Below are 17,448 nucleotides of genomic sequence, written 5' to 3'. Positions count from 1 at the left end.
ACTGCCCTAACTCATTCAATGCAAGTTCATTTGTACAAAAGGAGACCTTGGCCTCATCCACCGGTCTGAGTTTGCCTGGCTGGGTGTCGGGATTGTTTTATGTGGAAAGATTGTGGAAACTGGGCCTGTATTCTCTAGAATTTCGAAGAAGGAGAGGTGATCTCATTGAAACTTACAAAATTCTTACAGGGCATGACAGGGTAGATGTGGATAGGATGTTTCCCCTGGCTTTTGAGTCTAGAACCAGGGACACAGTCTCAGCATAAGGGGCAAGGCCATTTAAGACTGAGATGAGGAGGAATTTCTTCACTCAGAGGGTGGTGAATCATTGGAATTCTCTACCCAAAGGGCTGTTGAAGCTCCATCATTGAGCACGTTCCAGACAGAAATTGATAGGATTCTGGAGACTAATGACATCAAGGGATATGGAGATTGTGTGGTAAAGTGGCATTGAGGTAGATCAGCCATGATGTAATTGAATGGCAGAGCAGGCTCGATGGGCTGAGTGGCCTACTCCTGTTCCTATGCTCCTCTTGTTTAGGATTAAGAATAAGCAGGTTTTGATTGAACCCATGGCATCATCCCAAACCAGGGACAGCCACTTGTAGATTCAGCTGCTGTGGTAAATATGAAAATAACAAATTCATGCTGTGTCCATTAAACAGTACCATGTGCTGCTGACCTCTAGAGTTGCTAACTCCCCAGGATTGCCCTGAAGTCTCCAGGAATTAAAGATTGAGAGTAATCCAGGAGAAAACTCGTAGGGGCATGTTAAAAAGTGCACCTTTCTTCAAGTTCTTTGAATGCTTTTGTTTATTAGTTATTGGGAACAGGTAAAAAAATAAGCAGCCAGACAGGAATCACCCAACCTGGTGATGAAGCGTCTGCACGCTTTCCAATTGGCTGTGGGCACCAGGATGGACATGTTGGGCAGCCAATCAACCAATGACGAGGACATGGGGGCAGGCTGGTAGGAGGTGGGCGGGTCATATGATGAAACCTCCAGGAATATGTCCAAGCAGAGTTGGCAACCCTAATACTGGGCCCTAATATTTCAAGGCTTTGCATTGTCTTACCTTGTACAAAATGTAGCAAGGCCTCATGGAATCTGTCATCAAGCTGCTAACTTATCCATGTTCGTTCCACCACTTTCTAAAGTAATTCTTTTCTGTAGGTAAATAGCCCTGTGGGCAAACTAATGAAAGTGAACTTCAAGCTGATGTCTCCTTGGGTCTGGAGGACATTGGTAACATGAGGTCAAATGCAGCATTTTAATAACTCCCGCAGTTATAAAAGTCTTCATTAAAACTAAATAATAAGTAAATAAAAATGTAATTTAAGACAGGGCTTTCTTGCCTCTTATGAAGGAGTTCCCTCATATGGAATTGTAGACCACAGAAGGCCATTGGCACCTAGTACCTGGACTGTTTTTTTGAAACAGTTACTCATTAACCCCCTCCTGTTGCTGTTTCCACCCCCCCCCCCCCCCAAAGCTATGTAAACACTTCCCCCTCAAGTATTTATTCAAATCCCTTTTGAAAGTTATTGAATCTGTTTCCACCACCCTTTCAGATAGCGCATTCCAAACCAAAGACCGGCCGCATAATAAAAAAAAAAATCTTCTTTCATGCTCTAAGATTCTGTGATTCTAAGTCAAGGATATCTGGATCTTATAGGGCTCAATTTTATCGCCCCCCCCCCCCCCCCCCCCCCCCACCCCCAACCACCACCACCACCGCCCGCCAGGTGTGTTTTCAGCAGTTGTTGGGCCGGTGGGGGGATTTAAATCCTACAGCCTTCCTGTCCGTCCCCAACATGATACCCATAAAATGGCAGCCATGTGGGCGCTGAAATTGGCAGCCCACCCACCATTTAAAAAAATAATTAATGGGCAGCTGAGCTTGTTAACAAACCAATTGACCTGAATATCACACTGCCCGTGCCTTAATACTGTTGGCGTGGGTGGGAGTGGGCAGGCCTTTTTTTTTAACCCCAGCTGTTAAAAGGCAGGAAGAAAGGGGGTTACATTCTGAGGAGGGATGCCCTGTGGAATTGAGGGAAACCCCCTCCCCAAGATGATAACCCTCCCCTTTCACCCTCCCCTGGCCCTCCCCCGCAACCAAAGCCTGTCCTCTCCGACTCCCCCCACCCCCCTGTGGTGCCCGATTCCTTCCTGCTCCAAAAGCCTGGGACTTATCTGAATCTGGAAATCATTGCTTTTCGTCCAGGGGCTTCTTGCCATCTTGGCAATGTCTACTACAGCTGCTGGAGCTGCTGGCCAATCAGATTGCCTGGCAGCTTTCAAGGGCAGGACTGCCTCTCACTGAGGGGCACTGAGTCCCACTCTCTGCTTGTTTAGGCTGCTGGCTGGTGTGTTATTGCTGCGGGTTTTTTTAAGTCGGTTGGTTTGAAGCTGACTTCTGTAATGGGTAACTGAGCAACGTGCGGCTCACCCCCTAAATCTCTCCACCTCTCCTCCTTTAAGACGCTCCTTAAAACCTACCATTTTGGACAAGCTTTTTGTCACCGGTCCTAAGGTCTCTTTACATGGCAGCTCAAATTTCATTTGATAACATTTCTATGAAGTGCCTTGGGACATTTTACTACTTTAATTGTGCTACATAAATAGAAGTTTTGTTGTAGATTAACTGTCCTGTTTGCTGGCCCTTGATTTCAGTCTGACCACCAATGGCATTCACAGAATAGGAGTTTATGGGCATCATTTGTACTTGCTATGCATGGAACACATAAATAGTAGACCATTCAGTTAGATCATCACTGATCTATATCCTAACTCCATCTACCTGCCTTGGAACATTGTTGAGGTTCCTATATGAGAGTGCAGACCAGAGAAATCCTCTAATTAATGCTGTATATCAGTTTGGATGGGCAGGGGTTGGCAGATGTTCTTACCATGGTCCATATACTCGCTGGCCCCATTGCCAATTAGAAACTCTGCCTCTAATTCCACAGACTCCGGAATGGACACTCCATCCCTCAGGGAATCGCTGAATTCAGTCCTGGCCTTTCATACCCTGAGAAATTTCAGCCTGGACAGGGCAAACTGCGAACTTATCATCCAGGGCTTATGGCGAAGAAACTGTTCAATGCTGAATATTTAACAAAGTGGCAGATGTAACTATTCCGTTGCAGGTGATTTGGAATTACACGGATCTGTTCTGCACTTGTTGCCAACTGTTAGATGTAAATTACTTTGTTTCTGGGACACTGGCAAGGCAGATTACTCATCACAGAACCAATTGATTGGATAATATTTTACTCTTTCTGAGAAAGGATCAGAATTCATACAATTGTTTTCGTAGTTTCCAATCTTGTGATTTTTTACGCCAGTTAATCTGTTTGTTGACAGGAAATTGAATTTCAGAAGATTGGTCAAGTGTACAGAACAGTCAATTTTTGATGGCCAATTAAAGGCTGAAACATCTGATTCTGGTAACCCTGAAGGAGGCTTTGAAAGCCTCTGGAATCTCCATTGCCACCGGGTCCTGATCATTGCAGATTTCAAGAGAAGGAAGACAAGGTTCCTATTTTTTAAAACACCTATAACTGTGCTCAGGAACATGTGCTGCATCCCAGCCATTCTTGGGTAAAAGTTGGGTTAAGTGAGTTGGAGGAAAGCAGCCTTGATCCTACACTGAGTGTCCTTTAGGAACTTGTGTTTGTTCTATTCTCGCCTGCTGTGTACTTCCTCTTGCACTATAGGTTGTCCTCACTTCGCTCCAAGGTCCATTATAAGCAGCCTGGATGAAGGGGCAGGCAGACTCAGTATTGCATCTGGCTTTCCCTTTCACCAGCTGGGAGAAGCTTGTCCGATTATTTGCTCCACTGAGATTGAGGGGCCATGATGTGGCACGGGACACTCAATCCCGAAACCACCTCCGTTCTCTCTCTGTGGCTGAGAGCTCCAGTGCCATTACACCATTGAGTAACTGCCCTGGCTTTCTTTCCATATGGCTTCAGATTCCAGGCTAGGGATATGGCCAGATCTCTTCTAACCTTGAGACTTTCCTTCAATCGTCTCATAAATATGCATCTTTTGGTACATTTCAAGGCTGTTGTCTGCTGGCGTTTAACTGTGTGTGTCTGTTGTTTTTACAGCATTGGTTGGATATCTCCAAGTCCATTATTAAACAAATGAAATGTAAGTTTCCAAGACATTATGAGCTGTTTCTAAATATGATAATGTGCAGTAACTTATTGTCAAAACTGATCAATATGTCACATTTTAATCATATTCGTTCTTTCTACATTCTGTTTTTTTATTCTATTCTTTTCAATTTTGGAGATGTCTTCCATTAACAGGCCTGGGCCTATCGTCTTTTGGCAAAATTATAAGCCAGGATTTCTGAAATCAAACATGAAAAAAGAGTGAAAGAAAATTTTAGATTATCTCAGATCCTGGTTATCTAGTTACCAGTGCCTTGTTCCATTGGGTAACCCTGTATACCATTCCTTTGGATAGTTACGCTCCATTCTATTGGGTACCAGTAACTGTGCCCCTGTCCATTAATCTGCAGTCAAACAGCCCAGTGAAGCTCAGTCCCTTGGCCCACACCATGCCCAGGTTATGTGGAGCTACATCCTAACGCAAGTCTTCACCTTCAGGGAAGGAGGGGAGAAGATTACAGAGGAGAGAAGAACTCTGCAGTATCAGGCTTTTGAGACTGAGTAATAATTCAGAGTTAGAAGGTGCAGCGTTGGATTCCCTGTTCCAGAGAGTGAAGACTGGAGATCGAGTCCAGAGAAAGCTGGTGGCCTAACCCTAATCTTAACCTTAACCACCTCATCTTCATCGTTTGTGTTGCGGAAGCCTGTAAAACCTCCCCTTGCAAAGACTGATTCCCTTACCAGATGGTGTAGTGATAGTTAGAGCCATGGAAGGAGTGGTCATGTCACGGCCTGCCAAACCGTTAATCATTCCCTGATTCTTCACGTTGCTTGCCGAGGGAACTGTGAGAAGATATGACACAATAATAAATAATCATTGAAGACATTGTCATTTCTCTACTGGCATGATCTCATCACAAAAGAACAAGGGAGAATCATTGGTTATTATGGGATGTTTTGGGTGTTGTTCCATTAATCTGGATCATCTGAATAGCTAATATTTTTACATGTAGCGAGTATTTCATATTTATCTTTTTCTTCTATTTGGCAGCCCAGCCTCCGTATACCATGTGTTTCCGCGTCAAGTTTTATCCCACTGACCCATCAGCGCTGAAGGAGGAGATAACCAGGTAAGTTGCCTGTTACTGAGCTGATTGTCCATGAGTCTTTGTTCTGAAAGTCGGCTCTCAGTATAACAGTTCCCTAACCAGGGAGAGAGATTGCATCTCATGAGCTAAAACAACAATCTAAAGAGCCAACACTCAGAAGGCTTTTAAAGCCTTTAACCTATGAATGGATTCCTGCTACATCTCCTGAATCCACTGGGGTTTGTTTTCAATATAACACACTGTTTAGACCAAGCTGCAGACATTACTGTCCTTGCAGCTTCAAAAGACAATTCTAGCCTGGCTGTTAACTGTACATTCTCCTGTGATGAAATCCAGCAGGTTCTTTCTGTAACTCGATCTTATATAAACCCTGGTTTACTCTGAGCCCCTGTAGAGGTCCCAGTAAATGCCGACTGATATGATGCATATTTCAGTCCTTTCAGTTTTAAATTGGGACCTGCAGCTTTCCCATTCTTTCTGAAGATGGGAGCGGTGATTTCTCCAACAGGTTACTGGGAAGATCCCATTATCTGTGCTTGTTCCATCAGAAGGGATGTATTACAGATTAAGGATGTATTACAGATTAAGGATGTATTACAGATCCCAAATTATGGGAATTAAATGAAAGACGAATTTTTCAGGGTAAAGAGAAGAATAGAGAAAGTAAAACCATTTCTCTGGGAGATTTCAATTCTGCATTTATTGATTGAAGGAGAGGGAGGTAAAGGATGAAATCTGAACAGGAATCTTTCCCTATGTTCAGACGCCTACATGGGAAGAGGCTGGGTATGAATAATGCAATAGGTCAGGTAGGTGAGCTAAATGTGGGTGGTGATGATAAAATAAGATTTAAAATTAAATTAAAATGGAAAAATGTCAGCACAGTCGCCAGCATTTACAATGCCTATGCTTTTGATGGGCAGCAATTAACACCATTCACCTCCCCTTTTGTCATTAGCTTAGAAATTTCAAACACGAAGCTCTTGAAACAGATTGAACACACTTCCTATTTCAGGCAATGAATTAAATGCTACCCTTCTTCAATGTTGATGAAGAGCATTTCAGATTCTCTGAAGCTATTCTGCCATCTCAGGGGCAAATACAAAAGAAACTGTATTAATTTATTGAATCACAGGATTGTGGCATGGTTACAGCACAGAAGGAGGCCATTTGGCCCATCATGTCTTAAGTCAGCTTTTTGCAAGAGTGAGCATGAGGGTGACGGCCAGCTATCCTGGTCAATCTCAAGAGTTCTTTTAGTAGTATAAAACTTGAATATTGCTAAACAATGCTGTTGAAGCTTTTTGTCTTGCACTCATCAGGACAGATAGGCAAGAATACCAATAGTAATTGGAACAACAATTTATGCTGCATGAGAAGACAGTGGTGATTGGTTGGCAAGTGGACTCTGATTGGTAGAGGCATTGCCGTGGAGAATGCACTAGGAAACATTTAACGACCAAGCTTTTGTTTAAATTCAAACCAGGCAGGTCGATTGGTCAAGGCATAGCCATGGGGAATGAAACAGGGAATGGCTGTCCACCAAGCTTCTGTATAGTTGAAAGAGCCGCAATGTGTGGACATGCTCCTTCTGCCTAAGAAGGACAGAGCCCTGTGTGTGAATATATGTAGCTTCTAGCATGTGTAAATAAACCACACTGTGAGCCTGACTGATAATCTTAAATTGGTTGTCAGTCTCTTAGCATAATCAAGATTGTTTAGCAAATGCTGTCCAATCTCTGCGCTCCTCTAATTCTGGCCTTTTGCCCTTTCTGATTTTTCATTGCTCCAGTGTTGGTGTCTGTGCCTTCAGTTGCCTGGCCGCTAAACTCTGGAATTCCCTCCCCAAACCTCTTCACCTCCCTTTTTCACCCCTCCTTTAAAATGCTTCTTAAAAGCTCCCTCTTTGAGCAAGCTTTTGGTCACCTGTCCGAATACCTCCTTATTTCATAACAATCCTGTGAAGCACCTTGGGACATTTTACTACATTAAGGGCACTATATAAATGCAAGTTATTGTTATTGCATACATTGGCGGCAATTGACATGGCCAACTTCTGGTAAAATAGGAACAGGAGGAGGTCATTCAGCTCTTCAAGCCTGTTCCGTCATTCAGTTAGATCATGGCTGGTCTGCATCTCAACTCCATTTACCTGCCTTGGTTCTGTAATTGTTCATACGCTTACATAATAAGATCTCTCAATTTCAGTTACGTTTTCAATTACCGCCAGCATTACCAGCCTGTGATGAATACCGAGTTCATAGTTCATGTCAATATTTTGGAGGTAATGTTTGGTTCCGGGAAGGTTTAAGTTGTAAAGAGTAAAGTAAGTAAAATGCTGGGCTTTAGAGATTGCCAAAACATTTCAAGAAATGGCAGTTCAGAAGGTTATCCCTGTTTGTTTAATAGAATTAGAGTAGAAGAGAGGCTTACTTAGCTGGAGAATTGGGGACATAAAGTATACACTTCTTGCAAAGATGTGCAGTCCAGAGAGATGTTTTGTTTTGGGAGTTAATTAGTTTAAAAACATTCAGTAAACCCTGAAAGGCTATGTTGTCATGGAGATGAGTAGAGCTTAAGAAGGTTCCCTAGTTTCAATTTATCTGTGTGTTTGCTGGGAGAGGGGTTTGTTTGCAGTTTAGACCTTGTGTGGTTTGCAGCTCATGGAGAAGCCCTGGGAACTGTTAGCCGGGCTCAGTGGGAGGGCGCTGGATCTGTGCTGGAGAAGGTTAGGGCTCAGAGAAGCCTTGAGAACCATTTACATTTCGGTGCAGCCAGGAGACTGGAGTCCAGAGAAACCCAGGGCAGTGCCAGCATAGTGAAGATAGCGTCTGCAAAAGAGCTGGAATTGTGCTAGTAATTAGAGGTGGGAGTGCAGATTTGTGAATCCCATGGAACGCAGTCTCAGGTGGAAAGATTGAACTATCAGAAAGTGAGTAGTTGTTGAAGCAGGCCAAGTCAGAATGGCTTTTGACAGAGGGTAGGTCTTTGAAAGTGAAAAGTTGAAATCCCTCTTGAGGGAGACAGAATTTTAACGAGATCTTGTAACTCACAGTGGTCACTGACGTCTGGATGGGTTGCTGAAAAATCCATCTGTCTTGACCGCATCTGCTATTTAATGTGCAGTGTGGTGTGTTCGACCACAGTTTGCCTGTTAATTCATATTTACCTCATGTTAATTCTGAATGTTAAAGTATAAGATAGGTACTGTAGATGGTTTTACTTTGCTGACTTTCTGTAGTAAAATTTATTTTGTTTGTTTAAAACCGTGGAATCTTGTGGCTTTATTCTCCTATTGGGTAACTGGGATTTCAAACTTTGTCTACTTTAAACAAAAGGATTCTGGTCTCTAACTGGGTCGTAACAATTTTTATTATTTATACAACTAGAACAGTATTGATAGTTAGAGTGTGCAGAAGCTATCAGGGTGGAGGAGAGGTGACCTCGCATTCTGGACTTTACATAATGGACTTTGTGTGAGCCTAAAGATAGCGTTCAAAATTCTTGTCTTACGCACAAGTTTACATTAAGCTGCTATAGGGCAGGATTTTTACCTTGGTAGGCGGGTGTTGTGGGCGTGCCCCGGGAGCAGTCACAAATCCAACCGCTGCCCGAAATCGGGCCCCAACATCGATTCCACGCTGGCTGGCCAATTAACGGCCAGCCAGTGTGAAACACGCACTACAACACTGAGGGCTGCCAGGGTGGGGGCAGGAGGAGGGTGAGCGCGGAAGTTTGCGCGTGCGTGTGGGTGCGCGCAATGAAAGTTGCCTCAGGGAGCTGAAGATTTAAAAACACAGAAATAAAAATTTACCACTGTTTAAAAACATGTCCCCTCATGTAACACTGTTACATGAGCAGGGGCATGTTATGAATTGAAATTTTAAAACTTGTTTTTAATTTTTAATTGCTGTTGGAAACCTCATCCCACCTGTGGATGAAGTTTTCTCGAAAATCCAAAGGCCGCTTGGCCTTTTTGCCCACAGACGGGCAGTGAAAAATTTCAGTCAATTATTACTTTAATGGCCTTAATAGGCCTGTTAATTGTTGCTGGGCGCCCTGCCGACTCCCGCATGCGCCCACCGACCGAAGTATCACGTGAGTGCACAATGACCTCAGGACGCTCGCCCACCGCCATCACATGTCATTTTACGCTCGAGCGGGTTAGGCACGCACCCTCCTGCTCAGTGCAAATTTCTGCCCATCCTGACCTCTCATTCCCTTCTTCAGTACATCATTCCTGCACTTATTCTTTGAATTTATTTCAATTACTGTTTCCTTTTGGTCAACATTTTGGTCACTTTTGTGAAAGTGTTTTGCTATAGCTTCACGCCAATTTGCAGCCCTTTGAGGAGACTCTTAAAATTACCCTTTTTTTTTAGACTCAAAGACACTAATCGACTTTTTTTTTTAAAAGCTTTAAACATTAAATAGATATCTAATTTACTGAGAAATTGACCACATCAATGAAACTAGGGGCAGGATTTTTAGCTCGACCCAACCTAGCATAAGATGACGTGCGGTGACGTTGGGCGTTGTGTACTGACGTCATCGCGCACTCTCGTGACATTTCGTCGGCGGGCACGCGCTGGAGTCGGCAGCGCGCCTGCCGACAATTAAGAGGCCTATTGAGGCCATTTAAAAGGTCATTGAAGTAAACTTTTTGCTTGGCGAAAAGGCCAAGCGGCCATTGCACTCTTTTGGAAACCTCATCCACGGGCGGGATGAGGTTTCCAAAAGCAAACAAAAATTAAATAAAAACTTTAGTTTTTCACAAATAACAGGCCCCTGCTCGTGGTGACAGAGTCACATGAGGGGACATGTTTCATAACGTTTATCAAACCTTTAATTTTTAAAAAAAAAAATCAGTTCATCTCCCTGAGGCAGCTCTCTGCCCCAGGGAGGTTATGAAGCGCCAACTCACGCGCACGGGCCAAGGTCGCACTCGGCCCGCTCGCCTCCCCCGCCCACGCAGGCCGCGCTTATCGCTGCCGCTCGCCTTTCACGCTGGGCGAGCCTTAATTGGCCTTCCCGCATGAGATTGCCTCCCGGGGCCCAATCGCAGGCGATGGTTGGCTTCCTGACTGCCCCCACCGTGCCCTCGAGCCTCAGGCTGTATTCCGCCCTAGGTTCTTCGTAGGTTTTTTTTTAAAAATCGTGAAGTTATTTAAAATTGGATTTTACACGGGAAGTAGACTAGGCGCTGATATTGTGATGGTTACATCATTTTGTGATGAGGTCCAGCTTCAGGAAAATATACTGATTTTTCTAAGGAAACGAGCTCACAGTCCATCTTAAAGTGATATATTTGATGTTATTTCTAGATGTCTGTTGGCATAGTTTATGTGCTTTATTTAATCTTATTTTGCTGAAGGAAATTAGCCACCTACTTATAGCTATCAGGAGGCACGATGCAGCTGTGCTGTTTAATATAAATCTGGGCAGATCAAGGAAGCTCCATGGGATCCGGTAAAGAGCAAAAGATGTGAAATCTTTGTGAAGTGGTGACCCAGGGTTCATCAGGCCATGATCTGGGTTAATAAACCTCAGTTATCAACAACCATCCCTGCTACTGGCAATTGTTAAAAAAACTACTGGACGGCTTCTGGGAAAGTGAGGGATTGCATGTATCTGGCACCCTCCTGTAAAGAAGCTACAGTAAGAACTTGCATTTATATAGCACCTTTCCTGCCCTCAGGATGTCTCAAAGTGCTTTACAGACAATGAAGTTCTGTTGGAAGTGTATTCACTGTTGTAATGTAGGAAATGTAGTTGAAGCTGGAGTGAGATGTGGAGGAGTTTCGTTCAAAGGAGGAAGGAGGGGATGAGCCACATTTAAAGGGAATTGTAATTGTAGAGTTATGTTTAGCAATAACAAATCATTGGCTTATCCTAATGTTTTAGTTTGATTGACAGAGAAATATTGGCCAGTATACCAGCAAAATTCCCTGCTCCTTTTCACTTAGCGACATGGGATCTTTAATATCCATTTAAAAGTAGACAAGGCCCTGGTTTAACATCACATCTCAAAGGATGAGATCTTCAATAATGCACATCCCTCTTGGTAATGCACTGGGTATTGATCAAGTGAGGAAGTCGTGTTTGAACCCACAATCTTCTTGACTCAGCTGAGTTTGTTAGCCACAGGGTAAGCTGACACAATCACAGAATGACTACAGCACAGAAGCAGGGCATTCAGCCCATTGTGTTCATGCTGGTTCTCTGCAAGAGCAACTCGCCCAGCCCCACTCCCCTGCTTTAGGTCCGTATCCAGTTCTGTTTTGACAGCTCTGATTGTAACTACCTCTACTACACTCTCACTTAACTGGAACGTGGTGTACCCTCTTCAGCATCATTAAAGATGGTGAAATTTTTAAACTGCAATGATTGATTGTTCCTCTAAATGAAGGAGACTGATGGGTGTGTTTGTTGACTCAATGGTGCAACACTGAGAATGTGATTGTACCAACTGTAGCAAGTGCTCCTTGCAGCAAATGGCATTTGTTGATAGTCTAGATTGTACCATCATTCTGTCGAAGGGTCATGAGGACTCGAAACGTCAACTCTTTTCTTCTCCGCCGATGCTGCCAGACCTGCTGAGTTTTTCCAGGTAATTCTGTTTTTGTTTTTTTTTCATTCATCACAGAGATAGTTGCTCGCATTGAAATATTGTAAGCCATAGAGGACTGGAAGCACAGACTGGGGTAGATAATAGAGAGAGAGAGCACAGGTATTGATTGTTAGACGGCATCACAGACAGTGCAGTGTGAAATTAACTTTAGAAAACACAGAGCACTCAGGTGAAATAATGAGAATAGTGGAACCTTACCCTGAAAGAACAACTTGAGCTTCATAGAAAAAGGAGATTTTTTGAGTGAGAGATTGCCCTGAACTTGCAACCTCTCTACTTGCAGCTAACACTCAGCTGTAGCCCAAGAGGTGAAACAGTGGGGAAAACCATCAGAGTTTCTGTAAACGGAATAAGAACATTGAGCAGAATTTTCATGCTGAGGTGAAGGTGGGTTCGGAGCTCAGCCAGCAATTTCTCACTACTGGCCAGTGCACCGGTCTGCCGGCAGGTTCCCACTTTCAATGAGGCGGCTTTGTGGGGGGGTAGTGGAGAGTGACAACATGACTGCCGACAGATAATTAAACCAACTAAAGTGCCAATTGAGGGCACTCCACATGTCATCTGGATTTTACAGACTGTCCCCAGTGTGGCTGGGACCCAGAGATGAAATGGTGGTAACCTCTGGCAGCAGGCCGATGGGTTTTGGGGATGGGGGGGGGGGGAGCGGTATGGGTGTGGTGGTTCCAGAGACATATCATACAAAGCAGCTCAGCATGGACTAGGCTGTGAGCACTCCAGCCACAGGTCCTCCTATGGATGGGCTCCCCTTCTGCAGGAATGGCCTGACTGCAAAGCGCAGAGTATAGTTTAAAACATTTATGAGTATTCACGCATCCTGAATCTTCCTCAGGGATTCCCACCTACAGTGGCGGTGCCCACCTCTCCCCGGGGTCTTCCATTGGCTCTCCCGTCTGCAGAGCCAGCCCGCTGCTCCTAAGTGGACAGGATTGACATCAGGATCAGGACACCAGAACTAAAATTCAACGCATTGAGCTCAACAAGGTCAAATGTTACTTGTGTGTGAGTGTTTGAAGGGGAGGATGTTTTGTTAACAACTGCAGCTCAATGTGATGATGCTTCCTCTTGCAGCCAACCCCTCGGGTGGGGGAGGTGTTTATTCTTGGTTCCACAGGTATAGCAACAAGTATATATCCAGGCTGACACATCCAGTGCAGTACTGAGGGGGTGCTACAAAGTCAGAAGTGTGGTATTTCAGATGGGACTTTAAACCGTCTGCTCTCTCAGGTAGATGTAAACAATTCCATGGCACCTAACTGAAGAAGAGCAGGGGAGTTTCTTCCCTGTGTCCTGGCTAACATTTATCCCTCAACCAACATCACTGAAACGGATTATCTGGTCATTATCAAATGGTTGTTTGTGGGATCTTGCTGTGCCCATATTGGTTGCTGTGTTTCCTACATTACAACAGTGACCACACTTCAAGAAAGGTCCACCATTGACTGTGAAGCACTTTGGGATGCCTGGGAAGGTAAAAGATGTGAAAGAAACACCAATCCTATCATTATTTATCTTTTGAGAGCCCCTGACAGGAACAAGCCCAGCACTCGCTGACAAAAGGAATTTGTTTTGTTAGTTTGGAGCTGCTGGCTATGCCCCACAAAAAGGAGGGTGGAAAAGTTGGAAAGGTTGGTTTCCCAGTTCACTGAGGAGCTCACAGCCAATTGGGAAACAAACAGATTCTTTGTCGCCTGATTGGATGATTCTTTGCCCCTCAGCTGGACAGCCTTTTATCCTCATTTCCAACATTCTTATAAGTAATAAGTTAGTGTTCAATGAGAGTTAAAATACAGTTTTGTTTTTAATGCCCTTGTGATTTTTCTCCGGGAGTGTCCCGGTGACTCCAGTGCAATCCTGGAGAGTTGGCAACGTCTATTCAGTGTGCTGTTATGGGGAGGATTGAGTATCTTTTAATATTCTATCTTAAAAAATTATAAAGGAGTGGAATTGGTGAAGGTCGTCCTAAATAATCATTGACAACAGTTTAATAAAAAGCAACTTGACAGCTCCAACTGAGTCCTGGCTGCTTTAACAAGCTGTTCACTGTTCTGTACCTCCCAGGGGCCCTAAGCAGCAACAAAGCAGTTCAGCCGCAGACTGATGCCTTCTCCTTCCTCCTCATCACAGGCCCGGCACTAACAGTGATCAGGTGGTGCCGGTTACTGGATAATCTGCTGGAAACTTTGATCCATCTGCAACACCTGGTCCCGTTGGTGAAGCCGGTGTTCATGATACTGGTTCCTGAACACTGGGGGCAGGAGGAGGCCATTCAGCCCCTTGGGCTGTTCCGCCATTAGATCCTGGCTGGATTGTATCTTATCTGCATTGACTCGCCTTGGTTCTGTAACCGTTAATACGCTTGCAGTGAAGTTTCTAAAGTGCTCACATACAGATTGATCTTAGCAAACGATTGCTGTTTCTAGAATCCTGCAGTCAATACAAAGCCAGCTCCTGCAGAATCTCCATGAATTACAGCGACTGTGCATGTTTGCTTAAAAACTCCCATTAATGTTTTACAGGTCTGTAGGTTGGTGATGAGCAGTTGCTGTTGTCAGGGATCAATTTGTAGCAAGAAGCCTGTTGAAGGAGATGACTTAGCAGTGCGTCCAAAGCTGCAACCGTATTGCTTCCATCTAAAACCTGAACCGTTTCTCCTGATCTCCTTTTAACAGCCCTGTCCAACATCATCTCACTCAAATGGCCTACTTCCTGTGATGGTGGTGACGATGGGAGTGTTGGCAGTGGGGGTGTCAGTGGGTGTATTGATGCTGGGGTTGTTGGTGTTGGGGGTGTCGGCGATGGAAGTGTCGGTGATGGAGGTATCGTTGGGGGTGTTGGTGTTGAGGATGTTGGTGACGGGGTATCATTGGGGGTGTTGGTGTTGGGGGTATCATTGGGGGTGTTGGCAATGGGGGAGTCGGCATTGGGGCTGTCGGTGGGTGTATTGGCATTGGGGGTGTCAGGGATGGGGATGTCTGCGTTGGGGGTGTTGGGTGTATTGGCATTGGGGGTGTCGGGGATGGAGGTGTTGGGGCTGTCGGCGATAGGGGGGTAGGGTTGGGTGTATCGGCGTGTGTATTGGTGTTGGGGGTGTCTGCATTGGGGGTGTCGGTGGGTGTGCATTTGGGGTGTTGGTGTTGGGGTGTCGGCGATGGGGGTGTCTGCAATGCTGGTGTCAGTGGGTGTGTTGGTGTTGGGGGTGTCGGGGTTGGGGGTATTGGTGAGTGTGTTGGGGGTGTTGATGTTGGGGCTGTCACTGATGGGGGTGTAGGGGTTGGGGGTGTCGGGGATGCGGGGGTGTCGGGGGTATTGGGGATGGGGGTGTCTGCACTGGGGGTGTCAGTGAATGTATTGATGCTGGGGGTGTCGGCAATGGGGGTGTCAGGTGCTTGTTCAGATGAAGTTCCTCTGTACTTTTGAGAATGATATTTATCTGGATTCAGGTAATTGACAGAGGAGTTTATTTGCTAATAATCAGTGCAATTTCAACTCAGTAATCAAAATCTCCCAAACTAAATAGCAAATTTAAGGAGACTTCACCAGTCCCTGCTCTGCTTTTCCCTACTTCGTGATTGCACTGGTGAGCTTTGTTAATGATGCTCACTAGACCAGTGATTGCAGCTGGTTTGAATGGGTTTTTTTAAATTCCTTCATGGGACATGGTGTCTCTGGCTAGGCCAGCATTTATTGCCCTTGTTCAGGGGTCAGGGGGCATTTAAGAGTCAAGGGTCTGGAGTCATATGTAGGCCAGGTAATGACAGCAGATTTCCTTCCCTAAAGGACATTAGTGACCCAGATGGGTTTTTACAACAATTGACAATAGTTTCATGGTCATCATTAGACTTATAATTCCAATTTATTGTTTTTATTGAATTTAAATTTCACCATCTGCCAAGGCAGGATTCGAACCTGGGTCCCCAGAGCATTACCCTGGGTCTCTGGAATACTAATCCAGTGAAAAATACCACTACACCATCACCTTCCCATGATGATGATGCACCATGGAGTGCAGGTCACCCTGAGACAGGAAGAATCTGATTCTGCCATTTATAGTCAATGTAGCTGAATGACCTGGGTAAAGGGAACAGGTCCCTGTGCAGGATAAGGAGGAAGAGAAGGCAAGAGAAATCAGGAACTAATGATACAATAGATTGTATCCAGAAAGACACTTATGGTTTAACTAAAAACCCTTTTCTCATGTAAGTAAACCCAACCGGGAATTCAGGAGAAACTTCTTTACCCAGAGAACGGTGAAAATATAGATCTCGCTACCACAGGTGGCGGTTGAGGTGAATAGTGTAGATACATTTAAAGGGAAGCTGGATAAACCCATGAGGGAAAAAGGGTTAGAAGGATATTCTGATAGTATGAGATGAAAGCTGTGGGGGTGGGAGGAGGCTCCTGTGGCGCACAAACAATAGCATGGACCAGATGGGCTGAATGACCTGTTTCTGTGCTATAACATTCTGTATATTTCTCCAAATGATTCTCTCCTTATTGTCCACTCCATGTCATTACAGAATCCTTAAAACATTGAATTTCAGTGCAGAGTGAAGCCTTTCAGCCCACTATACCTGTGCTGGCTCTTTGAAAGGGCTATCCTTATTAATGCCATTCCCCACTCTCTGATAACTTTTTTTTTGCAAATCCATCACCACTTCCTGTTTTAAAAAATGATTATTGATCCTGTTTCCATTCCTGTTCCTGGTGGGACATCCCTAGGTCGTGCCTGATTAGTGACCTGAGTTAAAGGTATTTTTTTCTAAATGTTCTTTTGAGTTTATTCCCCAGTTACCAACCTCTTGTATTTTTCTCCAGGTATTTGGTTTTCCTTCAGATAAAAAGAGATCTGTATCACGGGCGTCTTCTCTGCAAGACCTCTGATGCAGCATTGCTCGCAGCCTACATCCTTCAAGGTAACTGCCGATTATTAAGACTTTATTTCTGTCTCCCTTCTTTCACTGCAACGGCAACTTGCATTTATAAAGCACCTTTAAAATTGTACAACATCCCAAAGTGCTTCACAGGAGCGATTATCAACACAATTTGATACTGAACTACACAAGGAGATATTAGGACAGGTGTCCAAAAGCTTGGTTAAAGAGGAAGATTTTAAGGAGTGTCTTAAAGGAGGAGATCGAGGTGGTGGGGTTTAAGGAGGAAATTCCAGAGCTTAGGGCCAAGGCAGCTGAAGGCACGATGGCCGGTAGCGGAGCGGTGAAAATTGGGGATGCGCAAGGGGCCAAAATTGGACAAATGCAGAGATCTCAAAGAACTGTAGGGCTGGAGGAGATTACAGAGGGAGAATGGGCAGAGGCCATCGAAAGATTTGAAAATAAGGATAAGAATTTCAAAACCAAAGTGTTTCTGGACTGGGAATAAATGTCAGTCAGCGTACACGGCGGTAATGGATGAATGGGACCCGGTGTGAGTTAGGATAGGGGCAGCAGAGTTTTGATTAAGCCCAGGTTTACAGAGGTCGAACGCTAAGAGGTTTGCCAGGAGTGCAATGGAATAGTCGAGCCTGGAGCTAACATCAACAGATGAGCTGAGGTGGGGCAG

The 17,448-nt window shown here is 44.7% G+C and overlaps 1 protein-coding gene across 2 annotated transcripts in view; it reads left to right on the top strand.

The window, feature by feature from the left end:
• The window catches only part of LOC121269957 (FERM domain-containing protein 5-like), a 206,724-nt gene that overhangs the window by 142,551 nt on the left and 46,725 nt on the right, over nt 1-17,448 (top strand). For both annotated transcript variants that reach the window (XM_041175133.1, XM_041175132.1), the window contains exons 3-5: nt 4,120-4,162; nt 5,180-5,258; nt 16,705-16,802. In XM_041175133.1, coding sequence (XP_041031067.1) covers nt 4,120-4,162; nt 5,180-5,258; nt 16,705-16,802 — 220 coding nt within the window. The remainder of the gene's footprint in view (nt 1-4,119; nt 4,163-5,179; nt 5,259-16,704; nt 16,803-17,448) is intronic.

Source organism: Carcharodon carcharias, chromosome 26 (assembly GCF_017639515.1).
Source record: "Carcharodon carcharias isolate sCarCar2 chromosome 26, sCarCar2.pri, whole genome shotgun sequence".
In the NCBI taxonomy this organism is placed as follows: Eukaryota; Metazoa; Chordata; class Chondrichthyes; order Lamniformes; family Lamnidae; genus Carcharodon; species Carcharodon carcharias.
Note: the sequence above shows the minus strand (reverse complement) of the source record. Positions and strands in the feature narration are given on the sequence as shown.